A 19,087-nucleotide genomic window follows, 5' to 3' on the forward strand; every position below is an offset into this window, starting at 1 on the left:
TGTTGCTCAAAGAGTCTTAGTCTTGCAAGCTGAAAAAGTTCTAGAGATTTGTTACACAACAAGGGGCATATAGTTAACACTACTGTACTCTTTAAAATGGTTAAGATGGTAAGTTTTAATGCTTTTTACCACAATTTTTTAAAAGATTGGCAAAATGATAACTATTATTGCTGGGTAATGAGTATACAGAAATTCATTTTTTTAAAAAATTTTAAATGAGGACCACAAGGGAGAAAGAAATATAAGTAACACTTTTTACTTAATCAGAGCAGTTTTAGTTTAAAGAAAACTATCAGAAGAATAATTCAAATACCTTTAAGTAGGGAAAACAAACGTTGGCTTTTTAAAGGCATCTTACTCTAGCCCCAGCTAAATTATGGTAAATAAAAATCTCATTTTTACTAACAATGAAGCTTTAATTATGCTGAGTAATCACAATAGTAATTTGAAAAAAGGATCTACAATCAACAATAGATGAATGATTGAGAACTTAAAAACCAGGACTCAATTTTCTATTTTGCCAATCTGAGGCCTACAATATCTTACAGCTATTTATGTTTATACAGTGCTTTAGCATTCAGGCCAAAAAACGCTGGTCTAGACATCCAGGATTTTACTGGCCCACTCTGGCTGCATAGCTTGCTGCAGCCTAGTAAATAATTTTGTTCCTTGAGATTGCTGTGGGCCCCTCTTGCCATTCTGAGTAGACTCACTAACAGCAGAGCCATTTGTGGTAGTTTACTAGCCTGCTGATATTTCAGGGGGGATGATTAAAAGCCAATATATTACTGAAACTTAGAGCAGCAAATAATACAGATTGTTTCTTAAAAAAATTTTTTTTAGAGCTTCTCTCTAGCTCTCTTAACTTCTCCAGTAATTCTCTCTTCTATAAAACTGAGATAACTACCAACCTTGACAAATTATCATGGTATTAAACAGATAACTATTTATTCTAGATAACTACATTTAGAAGAAGCACTGAGACAGTGTCTAGCACACAGAAGATGGTCACAAATATTCACTACCCTTTATTTTCATTTCCCTTTTGATCTTGGTTTTTAATTGAAAAAGCAAACAAACTGAATACGTTCTAAGAAGAAAGTTCCTAAATTGGGGAGCTAATTTTTTGTTTTGTTTAAGCCATTACTTTTTCATTAAAAAACAGTTTCTAGTAGTGTTCTAAGAAGTGTTTCTGTTGCCACAAAGATACTGCTTTTAGTTAGTGTGAATCTTTCAATATTTGTGTCCAAACAGGTGGACTGGCCGAAGCTCCCTGGCTGAGGGACCTCAGCCAAGGCACTCCGAACTATCAGAGATGGAACAAGACACAGACAGAAGTGGAACCAAGGCAAGAGCCAGAAACAGCCAGAATAAGTAAGCCAGAGCCAGAAAGAAATGGAAAAGGAGACAGAGAGAGCAGAGGTAGAAAGAGAAAAGGAGAGAGGGAGAGACCAAGATTAGGAGAGTGAAACAAATGTGAGTGTGGAGTGAGCATGAGAATGCAAGACAGTGACAGAGTGAGAGAGCAAGAAAGAGCACGAGTGAGGAGTTAGGAACCGCTGAGAAAAGCAGCAAGCAAGGGAGCAAGAGGGCGTGGGGATGTGGGTGGACATGGTGAGCACATGCGCACAGCATTAAGCCTGCTCAAATTTAATCAAAACCTCTCTGCCTCTCATTATCCCAAAATGTCTTAAACTTACCTGAATTATCTCTGATTGTTCAGCCAGAGCCTTCCTTTGAGCCTCCAGAGAAGATACCTGTTGCTGATAAATCAAGCGCTGCTTCTCCCAGTCCAGTGATTTCTGACGAAATTCCTGAAGAAGCAATTAAGGTACTTAACTTCTAAGTGCTTCCCCTTGCTGTCACTACTTTCCAGATTCACTTTTACTTTAATTGTTCCCCAGGTCCCTGGGTACACATTCACCTTTCTCCACAGCAGGAGCCCCATTACTCACTTAGCTGATAGAACTATAGAGTAATACTAAATTCCTTACATACTGTGCCTCTGGAGATCTGTCTTTCTAAATTTAACACCCTAATGGTGAAGAGTATGAAACACAGATGCTAAATACTGGATTCATGATTTTCAAAGATCTGCTGCCACCTAAGGGTTGCTAATAATTTTTTTAGTGATTTTTCAGAAAACTGATGCTAAGATAATGAAAATTTCAAAATATGATTACAGATACCCCTCACTGCCCAAATTCTTGATATCCAAACCCAGGAACTGAACAGATTCAATTAAATTTTCAGATAAATCCCTGGGTAGCCCAATTCTTATCAGTGTCTAAAACTCAGGAACCAAATAGATTCAGTTAACACAGTATCCTTTGATATCCAAATTTTTATTATCTCAACAGAACTGCAAAGACATGAATAACAAGAAATATCTGTATTAAATTTTAACAGCTATCTGTAACCCAAAGCCAAACAGTTCAAAATCAATGATGGATCAATAGTAACTTCAAGTTGCACGATCAAGAAAATGAGCCCAGTATTTATGAAAATGAGGCAAACCAAAGAGAAAGGAAACTCAGTCTTTCCATCACTGTCCTCCAGGAGCCTCAACTCCAGAAGTCTCATGCTAGCTTAGGGTAATTACTGTTCACCAGCTGATACTCACTTATTCATTATTTCTACCATATACATGCCAGGTACTGTTCTAGGTGCTGGGGATACACTATTTAACAAAACAAAAATTCTAGCCCCACTCAATTGGAGGGAGATAGGCAACACATTCATTGTACAGTACCTTAGATAGTAATACAGTCACCCCTCAGTATCTGTGGGGGACTAGTTCCAGGCCTCTGCAGATTCTAAAATCCACAGATGCTCACGTCCCTTATATAAAATGGTGTATTATTTGCATATAACCAATGCACATCCTCCCATATACTTGAAATCATTTCTAGATTACTTATAATACCTAATACAATGTAAATGCTATGTAAATAGTTGTAAATACAATGTAAATGCTGTGAAAATAGTTGCTTGTGCATGACAGATTCAAGGTTTGCTTTCTGGAACTTTCTGGAATTTTTTTCCCCCAGAATATTTTAGATCCATGGTTGGTTGAATCCATGGATGCGGAACCCACAGATACAGAAAGCCAACTATACCTGTTTTGGGGAAAATAGAGCATGAAGTGCTCAGAGTTGGGGGCTGCAATTTTAAAAAGGAGTGGCCACATTGAGTAACATTTAAGTAAACACCAGGGGAGACAGGGATGAAGTTATACTATTCTGGGAAGAGGGAACAGCAAGTACAAGGCCTTGAAGTGGAAGCATCCTGGTATGTTCAAGGATGAGCAAGGAGGTTGGTGTGGCTGGAATGAGTGAGTAAAAGGAAAAAAAGGAAGAGAAAGGTCAGAGTTAACAGGCGGTGAAACTACATAGGTCATTATGATAACTTTGTCTTTTAAGAGAAGCTACTGGAAGGTTTATGTACAGGAGAGGACATGATTTGACTTACATTAAAACAGAATCATTCTGGCTATTGTGCTGGGAAAAGAGAAATCAAGGGTGACTCCAAGGTTTTTAGGCTTGAGCAATCTGAGGAATGGAGTTGCCATTAACTGAAACAGAAATGGTGCTGGAAGATAGGAGAGAAAAAAATCAGGACCTTTATTTTGGACATGTCAAGTTTGAGACAGTTTTAGACATTGGAGATGTGAAACAGGAGGTTGGAAATTATTCTGTAGCAAAAAGGAGAGGTCAGGACTAGATATACAAATGTGGGAATTATCAACATATACACAATGCTTAAAACTATGAGACTGAATGATATCACCAAGGGAGTGGGCCTAGACAGAAAAAAGAAGAGTACAATGACACAACCGTGAGGTGTTCCAATGCTAAAAGGTTGGAGAACAAAAGAGACTGAGAAAGAGTGGCAAACAAGTTAGGAGAAAACCCAGGAAAGTGCAATCGTTCTCCAAGCCAAATCCAGAAAGAGGTGTAAGGAGGACGGAGACCAGCTGGGTCCAGTGCTGCAGACAGGATGGGGAAGATGAGGGCTGGCCACAGGCTTGAGTAATGGGGAAGTCACTGGTGACCTCCATGCAAATAGCTTCTGCAGAGAGAGGGGGCAAAAGCCTTACTGAGTGGGTGTAAGAAAAATGGAAGGAAAGGAACTGGAGACAAGTATAGGTACATAAAGTAGTTTAGTTATAAAATGAAGGAGAAAAATGGGGCAGTATCCAGAGTATGAAGAGAGAGGTCAAGAAAGGATATTTAAGAGGGGGTAAGTTTGCATGTTGGTGGAAAATATCCAGTAGGGAGGAAAAACCTGATGATGCAGAAGAGAGGAGCATTTCTAGAGTGATGTCATGGGTAGGGAATAGGGAGAGCATGGACAGTCCCTCCAGCAGGAAGGCAGAGTATACGGGTGCAGTTGCAAATAGGCAGATAGACACAAGGCTGGAAATTTGTGAAAATTATTTTCTATTTTCTCAATGAAATAGAAAGAAAGATCATCATCCAAAAGTGAGGATGTGGGGAAAAGTGTTGAAAATTCAAGAAAAGAGAACATATGAAACAGTCATTATGGAAAGTAGGAGAGTGAGGGGAAATATAATATGATTCTGGGCAGCATGAGGACCCATTTGAGGTGAGTGACCATGAATTTAAAATGAGGCCAGTCAGCACGATTATATTTTTCTCCAGCCATGGTCTGCCACACGACAGGTAGAAAATGGGGAGAAAGCTGGATTTAATGAGAGTTACAGTTTTGCCAAGCAAAGGCGATGAAGTAAGAGAGAGCACAGAATTGAAGGGGAATATAAGGAGTGTAACCATGGGATGGAAGCTGGGTAAGGACTTGTAACTGAGGACACAAGGTAGAGACAGAGCAGTGACAAGTGGCAGGATCCAAGCACTTTAAGGGATGAGGGGGTCAGGTGAGTATCGAGCATCAGGAGCCAGAGGGAGAGAGCTGAAAAGACAGGGATGGTAGTTGGAGAATGTGATGCTTAAAAATGTGATTCTAGGAGGGTTGCAAGTATTGGTAATGATAACACCTAAGGAAGGACAATGGGAAAAGGGAGAAGAGACAGATAGGAGATCAAAATATCCGTGGAGGAAAGAACACCAAGGAACTCAAAGACCACAGTATTATAAGCATCAACTCTGTGGATACTGAAATCCTCAAGAATTATGATAAGAACAAGGTTGGAGAGAATGACAGTGAACTGGGAGCTGAAGTCTTTGAACAGGGGAGTAACCAGGGATCAGAAGATGACTAACTTTGGCTGTATGTACACTGGTTGGTGGTATATGCTGATGACATGAAAATCAAAGATGGATTTTCTTGTTGGTGGGAATGTAAATTGATACAGCCACTATGGAGAACAGTATGGAGGTTCCTTAAAAAACTAAAAATAGAACTACTATACGACACAGCAATCCCACTACTGGGCACATACCCTGAGAAAACCATAATTCAAAAAGAGTCACGTACAACAATGTTCATTGCAGCTCTATTTACAATAGCCAGGACATGGAAACAACCTAAGTGTGCATCGACAGATGAATGGATAAAGAAGATGTGGCACATATATACAATGGAATATTACTCAGCTATAAAAAGGAATGAAACTGAGTTATTTGTAGTGAGGTGGATGGACCTAGAAACCGTCATACAGAGTGAAGTAAGTCAGAAAGGGAAAAACAAATACCGTATGCTAACACATATATATGGAATCTAAAAAAAAAAAAGTGGTCAGAAGAACCTAGGGGCCAGACAGGAATAAAGGTGCAGACCTACTAGAGAATGAACTTGAGGATACGGGGAGGGGGAGGGTAAGCTGGGACAAAGTGAGAGAGTGGCATGCACATATATACACTAACAAACGTAAAATAGCTAGTGGGAAGCAGCCGCATAGCACAGGGAGATCAGCTTGGTGCTTTGTGACCACCTAGAGGGGTGGGATACGGAGGGTGGGAGGGAGGGAGATGCAAGAGGCAAGAGATATGGGGACATATGTATATGTATAACTGATTCACTTTCTTACAAAGCAGAAACTAACACACCATTGTAAAGCAATTACACTCTAATAAAGATGTTAAAAGATGGAGTTTCTGAGGTACAAAGAAAAGACAATGGTCAGGAAGTGGTAATGGGGAACAAGAACATGAGGGGTTTTTCAAAAAAGACCCAGATTTCACCGAAGAGGGCTGGAGAGAAAGCAGTATCTGATTCTAAGCTCTTCAAATGTATGAAAATATTGAGATATAAAAAAATATTAAATGCAGAAATTAAAATTCTAGGTAGTAATAATATACTGGCATTTGTGGGTGACACGTCACTGAGTAGAAAAATTGTAAGTAATCACACAAAGATGTTGAACAATGTTTCTCAAATTAGCATTGGCTAGGGAAGCTAGATAAAATGCAGAGTCCTAGCTCGCATGCCATACAACTGGATCAAAATCTCTGAGAGCCTAAAGAGGGCCCTGGGTGACTCTTAGGTACCGTTGAGAACCAAGAGCATAGACAGAGGGGATCCAAGGGGAAAAAAGTGACAGCCTCGTGCTGCCCTTTCATCTACTCTTGGTGGTTTTAACCCACCACTCCCTTAACTCCTCTAGGGAATCAATATATACAATAATAATGGAGTTATTCAGTCTTAATAAAAACAAAGTCAGCAAAGGGGGAGGTAAGTGACTTACCATATCTAAATGGGAACTGACGATAAACAATCTGATATGCAGAGTACTCTGTACAAAAAAGCTTCAACACTTAGTACCTTCAACACTTACTAAGCCCCTACTCTGTTAGGTGATAAATAAGACAAGGACACTGCCCATGGAGGACAGCTAGTAACTGGTAGTCAATGTTCCTCAATATTGGCATTTTGGGTTCAATACTCCTTCCTGTGTGGAAAAGTCCCAGCCATGTTTAGTGTCCCTGGTCCCTGTGCCCTACACACCAGTTTCACTCCCAGCCATTCTGACAACCGAAACAATGTCTCCATACATTTCCAATGCCCTCAAAGGAGGGTACTGCCCTGTTGAGAGTTACTGATAGCTAGTAACCATCCTGGTGACAGGATGCACAGTGGATCACCCTCCCACCTTTGAAACAGCTCAGTAGTAGTCCTGGAGATGAGAGAAAACTGGTTTCAGGAAATAGCACTATTAGAAACAGCATTTTCCTACATGAAGGCTGACAATCACTATGAGCAAGTCAGTACTATGAACATACCTCTATTTTTCCAGTTAATCTCTCAATTTCAGACCGATCTTCCCTGTGATTTCTGGCATTTCCTCTGAAGTCTCTTACATGTTTTCTCTGTAGCTTTTCATAGCTTCTCTTCAGTCTGCCTAACTGTAGACACAGTTATTTCTAGACTTAAAATTTAAGAATGTGTAAACAGTGCTGATACAACAAATTGGCATTATGAAAGCACGCATAGAGCTAACTAGTATCCCTGAAAATAGACAGTATGTCAGATAAAATAACAACTCAAAACTACATATAAAAAATAAACACCAGAAAAGAAATATATTGAGTCAAAGAAAAATAAAAGGAAAATATTTTATAAACAGAAGTTAATTTTTCTTACAATGTACAATCGCCTTGCACTTAGGGGCCCCTAAACCCACCCCCACAATAAAAGCAGCAAATAAAAACCCTGTCTCTCTTCTCTAGGCCTGTGGTTCTTGAACCATTCTCCTGCGGAACACTGAGTAAGTAAGCAAGAGAGGAGTACTGTGGAATTAAATGAAAATAAAAGCAGTTTTTTCCCAATCTGAAGAATAAAATTGAGTTAACTGATAGAATTTTCTTACTTTTCTTATCTATCCCAAAATGCTTCTGAAACCTTTGGATCCTCCATTATTTAAAATCTAGTAACTGATTCAACTTAAAAATTAAAACATTTAATATAAGCTTTTGGTATCAGTATTTCATGGTATTATACAAAAATAGCTCTATTTCTTTCAGGTCCTCAACCAACAAACACATTTTAGAATCGCTGTTGTAGGTAGTATCAAACATATAAATAGGCAAGATTCTTTACCTGGGTTTAAGAACAGAAAAATAGATTTCCACCCCTGCACCTCCCTTAGTATATATACATCCACTCTATGAAGTAGAAACTGGCTCGTTAACAAAATTCTCATGGGTTGAAGAGACAGAATTATACAACACATAACAGAATTAAAATCTTACTTCTTCATGTAGGTTCTTTAACTCCAGCTTATACTCTATGGCCATCTCTTGCTTGACTTTTTCATGTTCTTCAACCTGCTGACGCAACATTCCAACCTAAAAGCAGAGAGGTGGTAGCATTTTTCACTATTAGCATTGAAACAATAACCCTGAAACACAAAAATAGGAAATAACCTTTGTACTTATCTGTAAATACACATTCTCAACTGTACAATTTCTCAGGAAGTCAAATATCTAATTATTTAATAATCCATAACAATGCCAAAAAATGGAAAACGAGCAATTGTTCTAGAATTGCTAGGTTTAGAGAGAAACTTCCTCTGTCTCATTTATTCTCCCCAACCCTTTTTATCAAAAAAAACCTCACAAAAAATTAAGAGAGATAAAGTTACAAGAACCTTGGAATCTAAAAATATGGAACAAAAATCTATAAGACTTCAAGAATAAATTCTATAAATCAAAGTACAGAATAGTAACATCAGACAGAAAGATAGCAGGAGACTTGTACCTGCTTTACCATTTACCCCACTTCAAAGAAAACCAGTTTCACCAGCCAGAGTGAGCATGTTATCCTAACCCATTTTTCAGTTGTTTGATGCCAGCCACAGCTAGCTCATGCCCAGCCCTCACTTCCATCAATATCCATCAGCATTTCTCTACATCTCTCAATAACCAGTTAGCATTTCATCTACTAATAGCTAGAAGGGAAAGGAAGAACTGGGAACAGTAAGTAGTAATCTCAATCACAATACAGAATGGTAATTTAAAAATAAAAAAACTGTAGATCTTAAAAGTTCTCATCACAAGAAAAAAAAATTTTGTGACTATGTATGGTGACAGATGTTACTAGACTTACTGTGGTGATCATTTCACAATATATACAAATATCGAATCATTACATTGTATAACTAAACTAATATAATGTTATATCTCAATTATACCTGAATTAAAAAATGCAAAAATAAAATTCTTATAAGAACAAGGAGTTAATGCAATTGCAATTAAAAATTCTAGTAGAATTCTTTTTTGGAACGAAAAAGTGATTCTGAAGTTCAAACCAGAGGAATGATTAAGTATAGCCAATAAAATAGAAAAAACTACTTAATTTTTTTTTTATTTAAATGAGTATTTACTGAATTCCTGGATAGGGAGAAATTCCTGGATAGGGAGAAACTCAAACCAGAGGAATGATTAAGTATAGCCAATAAAATAGAAAAAACTACTTAATTTTTTTTTTATTTAAATGAGTATTTACTGAATTCCTGGATAGGGAGAAATTCCTGGATAGGGAGAAACTCAAACCAGAGGAATGATTAAGTATAGCCAATAAAATAGAAAAAACTACTTAATTTTTTTTTTATTTAAATGAGTATTTACTGAATTCCTGGATAGGGAGAAACTGAGCTTAAAACTAATGAGTCATTTGAGAATGACAGATTTGACTCTGCAAAATATGGAACTTCTATATTTGAAAAAATTCCATTAAAATTAAAAATCAATAAACTGAGAAAAACATTTACAAAAGTATGTCAAAGGGTTTTTAGTATTTAGGTATCTTTTTGTAACTTGTTTCCACTATGTTCAAAGAACATACTCCATTATTTCAAGACTCTGAGTTGTGTCAAGATTTATCATATGGTCAGTTTTGGAAAGAGTTGCTTGTGCTAGAAAAAACCGTACACCACAGTTCTCTTGTGCAATGTTCTGTATATATAAATTAGGTCAAGTTTGTTGATCATGGTGCTCAAATCTACATCCTTACTGATATCTGTCTCTTGTTCCACCAGTTACTAAGAAAATTGGGTTAAAATCCCCAACTACAATTGTGGCTTCATCTATTCCTCCTTGTAGTTCTGCCACTCTTTGCATACAGATAAGAGAAACAGAGAAATTTAAAATTAGAAACTTACAAATTCAGATTTTTTTTGGTCTTAGTTTGAGTTCTCCCAAAAGTGTAGATTTTAGGGCAGTTAGGCAATGGAGGTGATCCCAGGAAACACAGTAAGGAAATGAAGAGAGAGATCCAGGAAGGAAGGAAAGCCAATAAAGTGTGTTACTGAGCTGATTTCTGCAGTAAGTGCTGGAACCGCTCCCACAGGGAACTCACCAAGGAAACAAACAGAATGTGTTTCAGAATTGTCCCTCTAAGGGATGGGAAGTTGGAGAGTTTATCCACCGATTCCAGTCCCTCCACTGCTTGAGGCTTGCCCCAGGAGTGTTAACTGCCCCCACAATCCCAGGTTTCACCTGAGCAGCTTTTAAGTTTCCAGAAAGAGAAGCACAGTGTAGTGAGATGCTGGCAGTACACAGTGAGCTGTATGTAATATCCAGGTGAAATGAGGGGGCAAGGAGGATGTGATACAGGCCAATAAGAATATCTGCACAGTTACATATACGGAGGTTTCATATTTTATCATTATGAAGTGTTTCTCTTCACCTTTGGTAACGTTCACTGCTTCTGCTTCAAGTACAGTTTAGCTACACCATCTCTCTATTCAAAGTGTTTGTATGGTATATATTTTTTACATTTTACTTTCAACTTTGCTGTATCTTTATAAACATCAAATAATTGAGTTCAATTATCTTTACCCAGTTGGACAATTTTTATCTTTTAATTAAGCCATTTAGTACATTTACATTTACGGGACCTCTTTCGATTTATATCTATTGTCTTACTAAGTGCTATTTGTACTTAATAAGCTCTACGTTCCTATGTTCCTTTTTCTCTCCTTTCTTGCCTTCTTTGGGGCTGATAACTTCTTACTTCATTTTTCTCCTTCTGTTAGCTTAGAAGACATATACTCTATTAACATATTACTATATACTTTTAATGGTTCTCTCAAGACTAAAACTTAACTAATTAACACTAGATTTAACTAACGTTAATTAGATTAACATTAGCTAACATTAACATTAGTTTTACCAATTCCCAGGCAACCCAAGGACTACAGAAATACTTTAATTCCATTTACCGCCCCCCCAACTTGACTGAAATGCCATCATAATTCCACATATATGTTCAACTGAAGGCTCTTGTTGTTATATACAGTAAATATTTGTTTAGATTTACCCACATATTTACTGTCACCTTTCGTTTCTTCCTTTATGTCTTGAGCTTCCATCTGGGGTCACTTTCCTTCTGCCTGAAGAACATTCTTTTAGTATTTCCTTGGTGCAGGTCTCCTAGTGACAAATTCTCTCAATCTCTGTTGATCTGAAAATGTCTTGATTTCATCTTTATTCTGGGTATAGAATTTATTTCTGGTTTGGCAGGGAAGAAAGTCATTTCTTTGTGGACATCATTCTATTGTCTTCTGGCTTTCACTGTTTTAGCTGACAAGTCAGCTGTTAGAAGCCGTTCGTAGATCACCTTTTTTTCTTGGTAAATATCTGGTTTTGTTTTATTTTGTTTTCTTTGATAACTTTTCAGATGTCCTCTTTGTCTTTAGTTTTCAACCTAGGTATATAATTTTTTCTGTTTATCTTGCTTGAGGTTTTCAGATTTCTTAAGTACACGGCCTTCCTCACTTTTGGCAAAATCTCGGTCAATTTATCTTCAAATATTGCCTTAGCCCATTCTCACTTTGTTTTCTCCTTCAGGGATCCCCAAAACACTCATATTTGACCTTCTCACTGTATCCTCTTTTCTCTTATCCTCTCTTCTATATTTTCTATCATTCTGTCTGTGCTTTATTCCAAACATTTTCTTCTGTCATATCTTCCAGTTCACCAATTATCTCTTAATCTTAAAGGCCTTAATTTCGTTTATTCTATTTTTCAACATTATGATTTCCACTCATCTTTTAATAGTTTCCAATTTTTTCAAAAGATAAGAAATGCTCAATCTTATCTTTTATCTCCTTGAACACAGTAAACATAGCTATTGCAATTTCCTTTCCTTTTCTTTCTTTTACTTTCTTTCTTCCTGTGAAAACATCCTTCCTGGAGCTTGCCATTCTCAAATATTGGTAAGTTACTCTAGGCTACCTGTATAGCTGTCATCTTGGTAACTCCCTTCACCATTATTCTGGAGGCTTTCTGTGCTTTTCTGCTTTTTGCTTTTTTAAAAAATTCTCTGTCATCTTCTTTGTAAGTTTACTTCTCATTTTGGTAGAACATTCTTTTGAGATTTTACATGTCTGAAAATACCTTTATTCTCTTTTCACATCTGGTTGAAAGTTTGATTGGCTGTAGAATTTAGTAGTAAATTTCACTCAGGATGTTTTTAGTTAAATGTGAATCTTTCAGACTTTAACATTTGGTAATGGCAGACTAGGTATTCTGGGCCAGTCCATACACTGAGGACAACTATATAAGTAAGATTTCTTAAAAACTGTGCCTGAAGTCAAGCGCTAACATGATAGGGAAGAATTACCAGGTCAGCATCTGGGCTAGGCTAGAGGTGGAGGGAGGTGAGCCCAGAGTTTGGGGCAAGTATTAACTGAAACTAGAGAAGGCAGCTGAAAGGATAAGAGGCCGAATGGGAGTTTTGATAACTTCAAGGGGCTAAGAGAATAAAAGATTTTGTGCCCAAGACAGCTCTGAACCCATCCTTGCTTTGAGTTGGGACCCTGAAAGGCTGTACCCTAGGAGTAAGAATGGGCCAGATGTAGAACAGGACTTCTTGAAATTGCCAATCAACTGCAGACATCTGAATCTCTGAAATCAGTTTAAGATGATCTTAAGAGAGTGCTAACGTCTGTCCCCAGGCATCTCCAAAGTGCTAGGGATTCCAGGAACTTGGAAAAAACAACCTAAACTTTCTCCAAAGGAAAAAAAAAAAACACTATTCTGTGCCTTAAACTATTTCTTCAAATAATTTTACAAATACAGTGCTTGATAACCCACTCAGAAAGTAACCCTACACATACAAGGAGATAAGACAACAAAAGTGAAAAAAAGTAGAAGCAATAAAAGAAAGAGATCCATGGCAAATCTAGATACTGGCATTATCAATTCTTCCTATCATTGAGAAGGTACTTTTTAAAAAAGCAAATAAAAATGAGACAGTTACTAATTCCCCAGAAAACAAAAACATTGCACAAGAAATAAGCTTGATTATTATTATGCTATCTGACTCAGTTGTAAATAATAATTACCATCTTAATGATATAAACACTAAACACTGACCTAACGAAAAATTAAGATATACAATTCTGGCAGGATGAGGGGATGGAAATTGTATATGAGAGCAAAGCCCTCAATTTTCATAGCAGCAAGTTATTAGATAAATAGTTAAAACTGAAAATTAAGAAGATTGCCATAAAATGTTATATAGAAATATGAAGAGAATAACAAAAAAAAGAGTAAAAGACACTGAAATGACTGCCTCAGAGAAGCAAGAATCCTAGGTTCAGAGGACTAGGGCAGATGATCACTGTTTTTTCTTACGAGCTTTGTAGAACCATTTTTCTTTTCATTTACTATGTAAGGCAAGCATAAATATAAAATGTGAAGAAAAGATTGTTTAATTTCATTTATTTACCAGAGTCTGGTTCTTAGTGGGCACGCAACAATATCTAAATTTCTTAAAGAAAAAGAGGAGGAAGAAAGAGCTTAATTGCTGAGAGCAAGAGATGGCATTAGAGAAATGGAAGAGAGGTTTGAAAACTGTCAGTATGGATGATATCGTTTTAACTACAATTTAGAGTTTTCAAAGTGGTTTCTTAAAACAGTAACTCAATCTTCACAACAACATGGGAACACAGGGATTATATCCTAATTTTACACATGATGAAATGGGCTCAGAGAGGTTAAATTATTTGTCCAAGGCCATTCAGCTGAGAAAAGGCACAGCCAGGACTCCAAATTCCTTACTTGTTTCATTAGCTCTACCTGCTCTGGAGGGCATTAGAAGGTAACAGCAGCAGAAACGTCCATTAAAACCAATCCAATCCCAACAATGTAATCAGAAAACAGATCATTCACTTATGAAACAAGTTGTTTATACTAGTACTCCTTCAAGTATGATCTGCAGATGGGCTGGAGCTGGTCACAACAGCAATCCAGTGTGAGATAAGAACCTTGAAGCAGAATGTAATCAACTATGTTACAAAACACAGTTTAGTGCAACTGACATTTTTATACAGCAAAACTTTCCGTGAAGTGAAGGATGCAATGTACTACTTTACATTCTGGTGCAATCCTTTCATCTTACCATGGACCTGTCATTTCAGTAGCACTGGTTTATACCATAGGATTAACTGCTTCTAGGACTGAAACTTTCAAACAAATAAAACTGACAAAAACTTAAAGCTCTATATTCTAGTTCTTCTATCATGTACTTTTCAAAGTAGATTATAAACATATTATTACCAATAACAGTGAAATTACAATTTCACAGACAAACTCTATGGAACAGATTCCTATAATTAGTATTTACCTCTAGAAATTTAATCAACTTCCAGCAACCCAATCAATGAAGCAGCAAATCATTGACAGCTACATTTCTAAACATCTTTTATGTCCCCAGGCCAAACCTGTAATCTTCAAATCTTTACCAAGGAACCTATCTACTCAATCTCTTTAATTCCTCTTTAAGGTATTAAGTACAGGCATACTTCAGAGATACTGCAGGTTCCTTCCAGATCACAATAAAGCAAATACTGTGATAAAATGAGTCACATGAATTTTTTTGGTTTCGCAGTGCATATAAATGTTATGTTTACACTGTACTGTAGTCAACTAAGTGTGCAAGAGTATTATGTCTAAAAAACAATGTATATATCTTAATTTAAAAACACTTTATTGCTAAAGAAAAAAATGCTAACCATCATCAGAGCCTTCAGTGGGTCATAATCTATATGTTGGTAGAGGATTTGAAATATTGCAAGAATCACCAAAATGTGACTCAGAGACATGAAGTGAGCAAAGGCTATTAGAAAAAAGGTGCCAACAGACTTGTTCAACACAAGGTTGCCACAAAACTTCAATTTGTAAAAAAATACAATATCGGCAAAGCATTATAGAGTGAAGTGCAATAAAATGAGTAGTTTTATTACTGCATGTAGTGCAGTAAAGCCCTTGACATCAAAACTAAGCTGCAGGAATAAGTTTCAACGGCCTCGGCATGAATATTCTCATGATCACACACACAGGAATTTCTTTAATGGGTTTCTAACAAAGTAAACAACTTAGATATCCACATACATAGTTGACGGTTTGAACTGTGCAGGTCCACTTATACATGGATTTTTTCGATAAATATGTACTACTGTACTACACCACCCAAAGTTGGTTGAATCTGCAGATTCAGAACAGATACAGATACAAGGGCCAACTGTAAAGTTATATGTAGATTTTCAACTGCATCGGGGATCAGTGCCCCTAATTCACAGGTTGTTCAAGGGTCAACTGTACAGTGTTTTTTAACTAGGAAAGCACTATCACCTTAACTTTCTAAACAGAACTACTTTTGTTTTGCCCCAGGAGAAATAAAGAAGTAGTAACTAAAGTAACTTACCAAGGAGCACTGACCCTACCTAAATTACGATTTTTAAAAAATCAAATATGATTATCATTCCATGCACTTTTTTACCCACCTTCTATATCTTTTCATGAGGTCTAATTTTACTTTTTTTAATTTTTAAAAATTTATTTATTTATTTTTGGCTGCATTGGGTCTTCACTGCTGCACGTGGGCTTTCTCTAGTTGCAGTGAGCGGGGGCTAACCTTCGTGTGGTGTGTAGGCTTCTCATTGTGGTGGCTTCTCTTGTTGCGGAGCACGGGCTCTAGGCACGCGGGCTTCAGCAGTTGTGGCGCACGGGCTTAGTTGCTCCGCGGCATGTGGGATCTTCCCGGACCAGGGCTCAAATCCATGTCCCCTGCATTGGCAGGCATATTCTTAACCACTGTGCCACCAGGGAAGTCCCATGAGGTGTAATTTTAAAATACATTCTCAAAAGTCTACCCAAATTTTAAAATAAATTCCAGTTTAGCAAGTGGCATTCTCAGAACACTGAATCTAAATCTAACACGGCCAATGTTACTATGTATGGTTGACCCTTGAACAACATGGTTGAACTACATGAGTCCACTTATATATGGATTTTTTTTTCAATAAATACTATAGTACTACATGAATTCATGGATGTGGAATCTCAGATAAGGAAGACTGACTGTAAAGTTATATGTGGATTTTCGAGTGCATTAGGGGTTGATGCCCCCAACCCCCACGTTGTTCAAGGGTCAACTGTACTGCTTTGACCCAATGTGCACATGGCCAATTGAGAGATTCTCTTGACAAGGAAAAAAACACTTTATGAAGCCTAACTCTTTCCTTGTGACATGAAACATTTCTAAAATATTCTTGATAAGTAAGTATCATCAACAGAATCTACCACTCACAGAAGCACCCCTGAAGAAGCTGAATGACAGCACTGGTGATCCTACTGGTAGGAAAGCCCATCCAAGTGGGGCTTGGGACCAGTGTTTCCCTACAACTCTTCCAATCCTTCTGAGATCAACATTGATGCCAGAAATTTAGGGGCAATTCTTGCACTTATATATGCTTTCTGCTTCCCTTCCAATATTCAATGTTCTTTTCACTGTACCAGCTAAATTAAGAGAAATCATCAGGGCTTCCCTGGTGGCGCAGTGGTTGAGAGCCACCTGCCGATGCAGGGGACGCGGGTTCGTGCCCCGGTCCGGGAAGATCCCACATCTCGCAGAGCGGCTGGGCCCATGAGCCATGGTCGCTGAGCCCACGCATCCGGAGCCTGTGCTCTGCAACGGGAGAGGCCACAACAGTGAGAGGCCCGCATACCACAAAAAAAAAAGAAAAGAGAGAAAGCAATTAGCAAATGTTGTTAAACTTTTCCCCCAAATCACCAATAACATTGGGTGATGAGATCGCAAATAATATTTATTTTCCTCTTTTATTCTTTTTCCCTAATTGTTAACAAGTGCAAATATAAATTTTTTTTTTTTTTGCGGTATGCGGGCCTCTCACCTCTCCCGTTGCGGAGCACAGGCTCCGGACGCGCAGGCCCAGCGGCCACGGCCCACGGGCCCAGCCGCTCTGCGGCATGTGGTATCCTCCCGGACCAGGGCACAAACCCGTGTCCCCTGCATCAGCAGGCGGACTCTCAACCACTGTGCCACCAGGGAAGCCCACAAATATAAATTTTTTAAGAAGAATTTTCTGAATTTTATTTTAAACCTAACCAAAAGAAGCCAATTATTGAATTTGGGGCTTAACTTTTTACACTAGTCATACAATGAGGCCAAAAACAATGTTTGCTAAACTCGGTGATTATTAACATAGGCATGTAATAGAATGAAGGTTTTTACAAAGATCATGTGACACCCTTCACATTTTCTTAAAGAAGTTATTGTATGTATTACATGTGACCAAGGTAACATGATCCTTGAAATAAATATTAATACTCTTATGCATTTTCACCAATGAATTCTTCTTCTGAAATTGACAGAATTTGACACACAAATGCTTTTTGACACACAAATTTGACACACAAATGCTTTCTTTGCATTATGAAAAAGACAGTATCACCAGTTCAAGACGGCAGTGTAGGAAGATACTGAACTCACCTCCTCCGACAGACTCACTGGATCTACAGCTAAATATGGAACAATTTCTTCTCGGAAAAAGAACCTAAAGGCTGGCTGTGTGACGACTACACATTGGGTAAAAGAGAAGAAAACCATACAAAAGCCTGTAGGGGAGATGGGGACACAATCTCACCATAAACCTCACCCCTGATTTAGCAACCAACAACCAGAAGGGAACTCAAAACTCCCTGAGGAGCAAAGGATGCAGACCCCACATTGGGCACCCCAGCTTTTAAGACATGCACTTGACAGATAAGCCCCCCAAACATCTAATTTTTGAAAACCAATGGGTCTTGTGTCCCAAGACCCACAAAATGATAGTGATGAGAAACACCTCTTAGAGGGCTCATGTGCTTGGACTCACCCACCCCAGAGTCCAGCTCAGAGGCAGCCAATCATGCCTAGACTTAAAGTGAATAAGGCTCACCTGCTTATATTAAAACCTCCATCAGAGGGGCAGGAATCTAGTTCAACACACATATCTAGAAGCCTGCTGGAACGCTCTGGGAACAAAGACTGGCAGGCACTACCTTTGCTGTGCTCCAGAGCACCAGTATCTCTCAGCAGGGAGCTTTTACACACATCAGGTGTCCTGACTTTTACAGCTGCTACCCAGGATATGATTCTTGGTTACCTGGCTCTGGAGGCCAGGGGAGCTTGTGTTCTGGGTCCCAAGGAACTGTAATAATTGGTGTCACCCAGAAAGGAGCTCATGCCCCTGTCTGGTGCCTGGATTTTTGTGACTGATGCTAGGGAACACCTCTACATCAACTGGCTCTGGTGGTCAGTGGGGCTTATACTCATAGGTCCTACAGGGCTGTAGCCCAAGGAGAAAGAGTTCTTAAACAGTTACAACCCCAAGGGCACAGCAAAGGCAACAGACCCAGGAGCTCAATCTTTCTGCGAAGGGAGACTATTAACTGATCATCCTGACTGCTAACTGAGGGGCAAGCTTCTGATTAGGCATGCATCTTGGGGTTGACTGTAATCCTTTCCAGAGACCTTGGAGGGCAGGTGCTACCTTTGCTCTCACACTCTGCTGCCTCTAGTGCACCAGTGTCTCCTGGAGGGTAGCTACACACGTGGTTGGTGCCCAGGGGACTCCCCTCAATTACCTAGCTCTAGGTGACTGGAGGGATTTGCATTCCTGGATCCCACAAGACTATGGCAATCAGAGGGATAGTTCTTGGCAGGCTACCAACCCCAAGGCACAGCACAGAAAGCAGAATGAGGCACACTCCCTAGGGTTTCTGTGAAAGAGTCCTCTTTATCTTTACTTGTCTTGGACCTTCGGCCTGAGGAGCAGGCTTCAGGTTTGGCTCACATTCAGTGGCCTACGGAGTTG

The 19,087-nt window shown here is 38.5% G+C and overlaps 1 protein-coding gene across 5 annotated transcripts in view; it reads right to left on the reverse strand.

Annotated features, from left to right (window-relative positions):
* CEP63 (centrosomal protein 63) overlaps positions 1-19,087 on the reverse strand; it is a 73,723-nt gene that overhangs the window by 41,560 nt on the left and 13,076 nt on the right. For all 5 annotated transcript variants that reach the window (XM_082654281.1, XM_082654280.1, XM_082654277.1 and 2 more), the window contains exons 4-6: positions 8,172-8,267; positions 7,203-7,325; positions 1,701-1,814 (exon numbers count right to left, since the gene is read on the reverse strand). In XM_082654281.1, coding sequence (XP_082510407.1) covers positions 1,701-1,814; positions 7,203-7,325; positions 8,172-8,267 — 333 coding nt within the window. The remainder of the gene's footprint in view (positions 1-1,700; positions 1,815-7,202; positions 7,326-8,171; positions 8,268-19,087) is intronic.

Source organism: Grampus griseus (genome assembly GCF_964374135.1).
Source record: "Grampus griseus genome assembly, chromosome: 5".
Taxonomy (NCBI): Eukaryota; Metazoa; Chordata; class Mammalia; order Artiodactyla; family Delphinidae; genus Grampus; species Grampus griseus.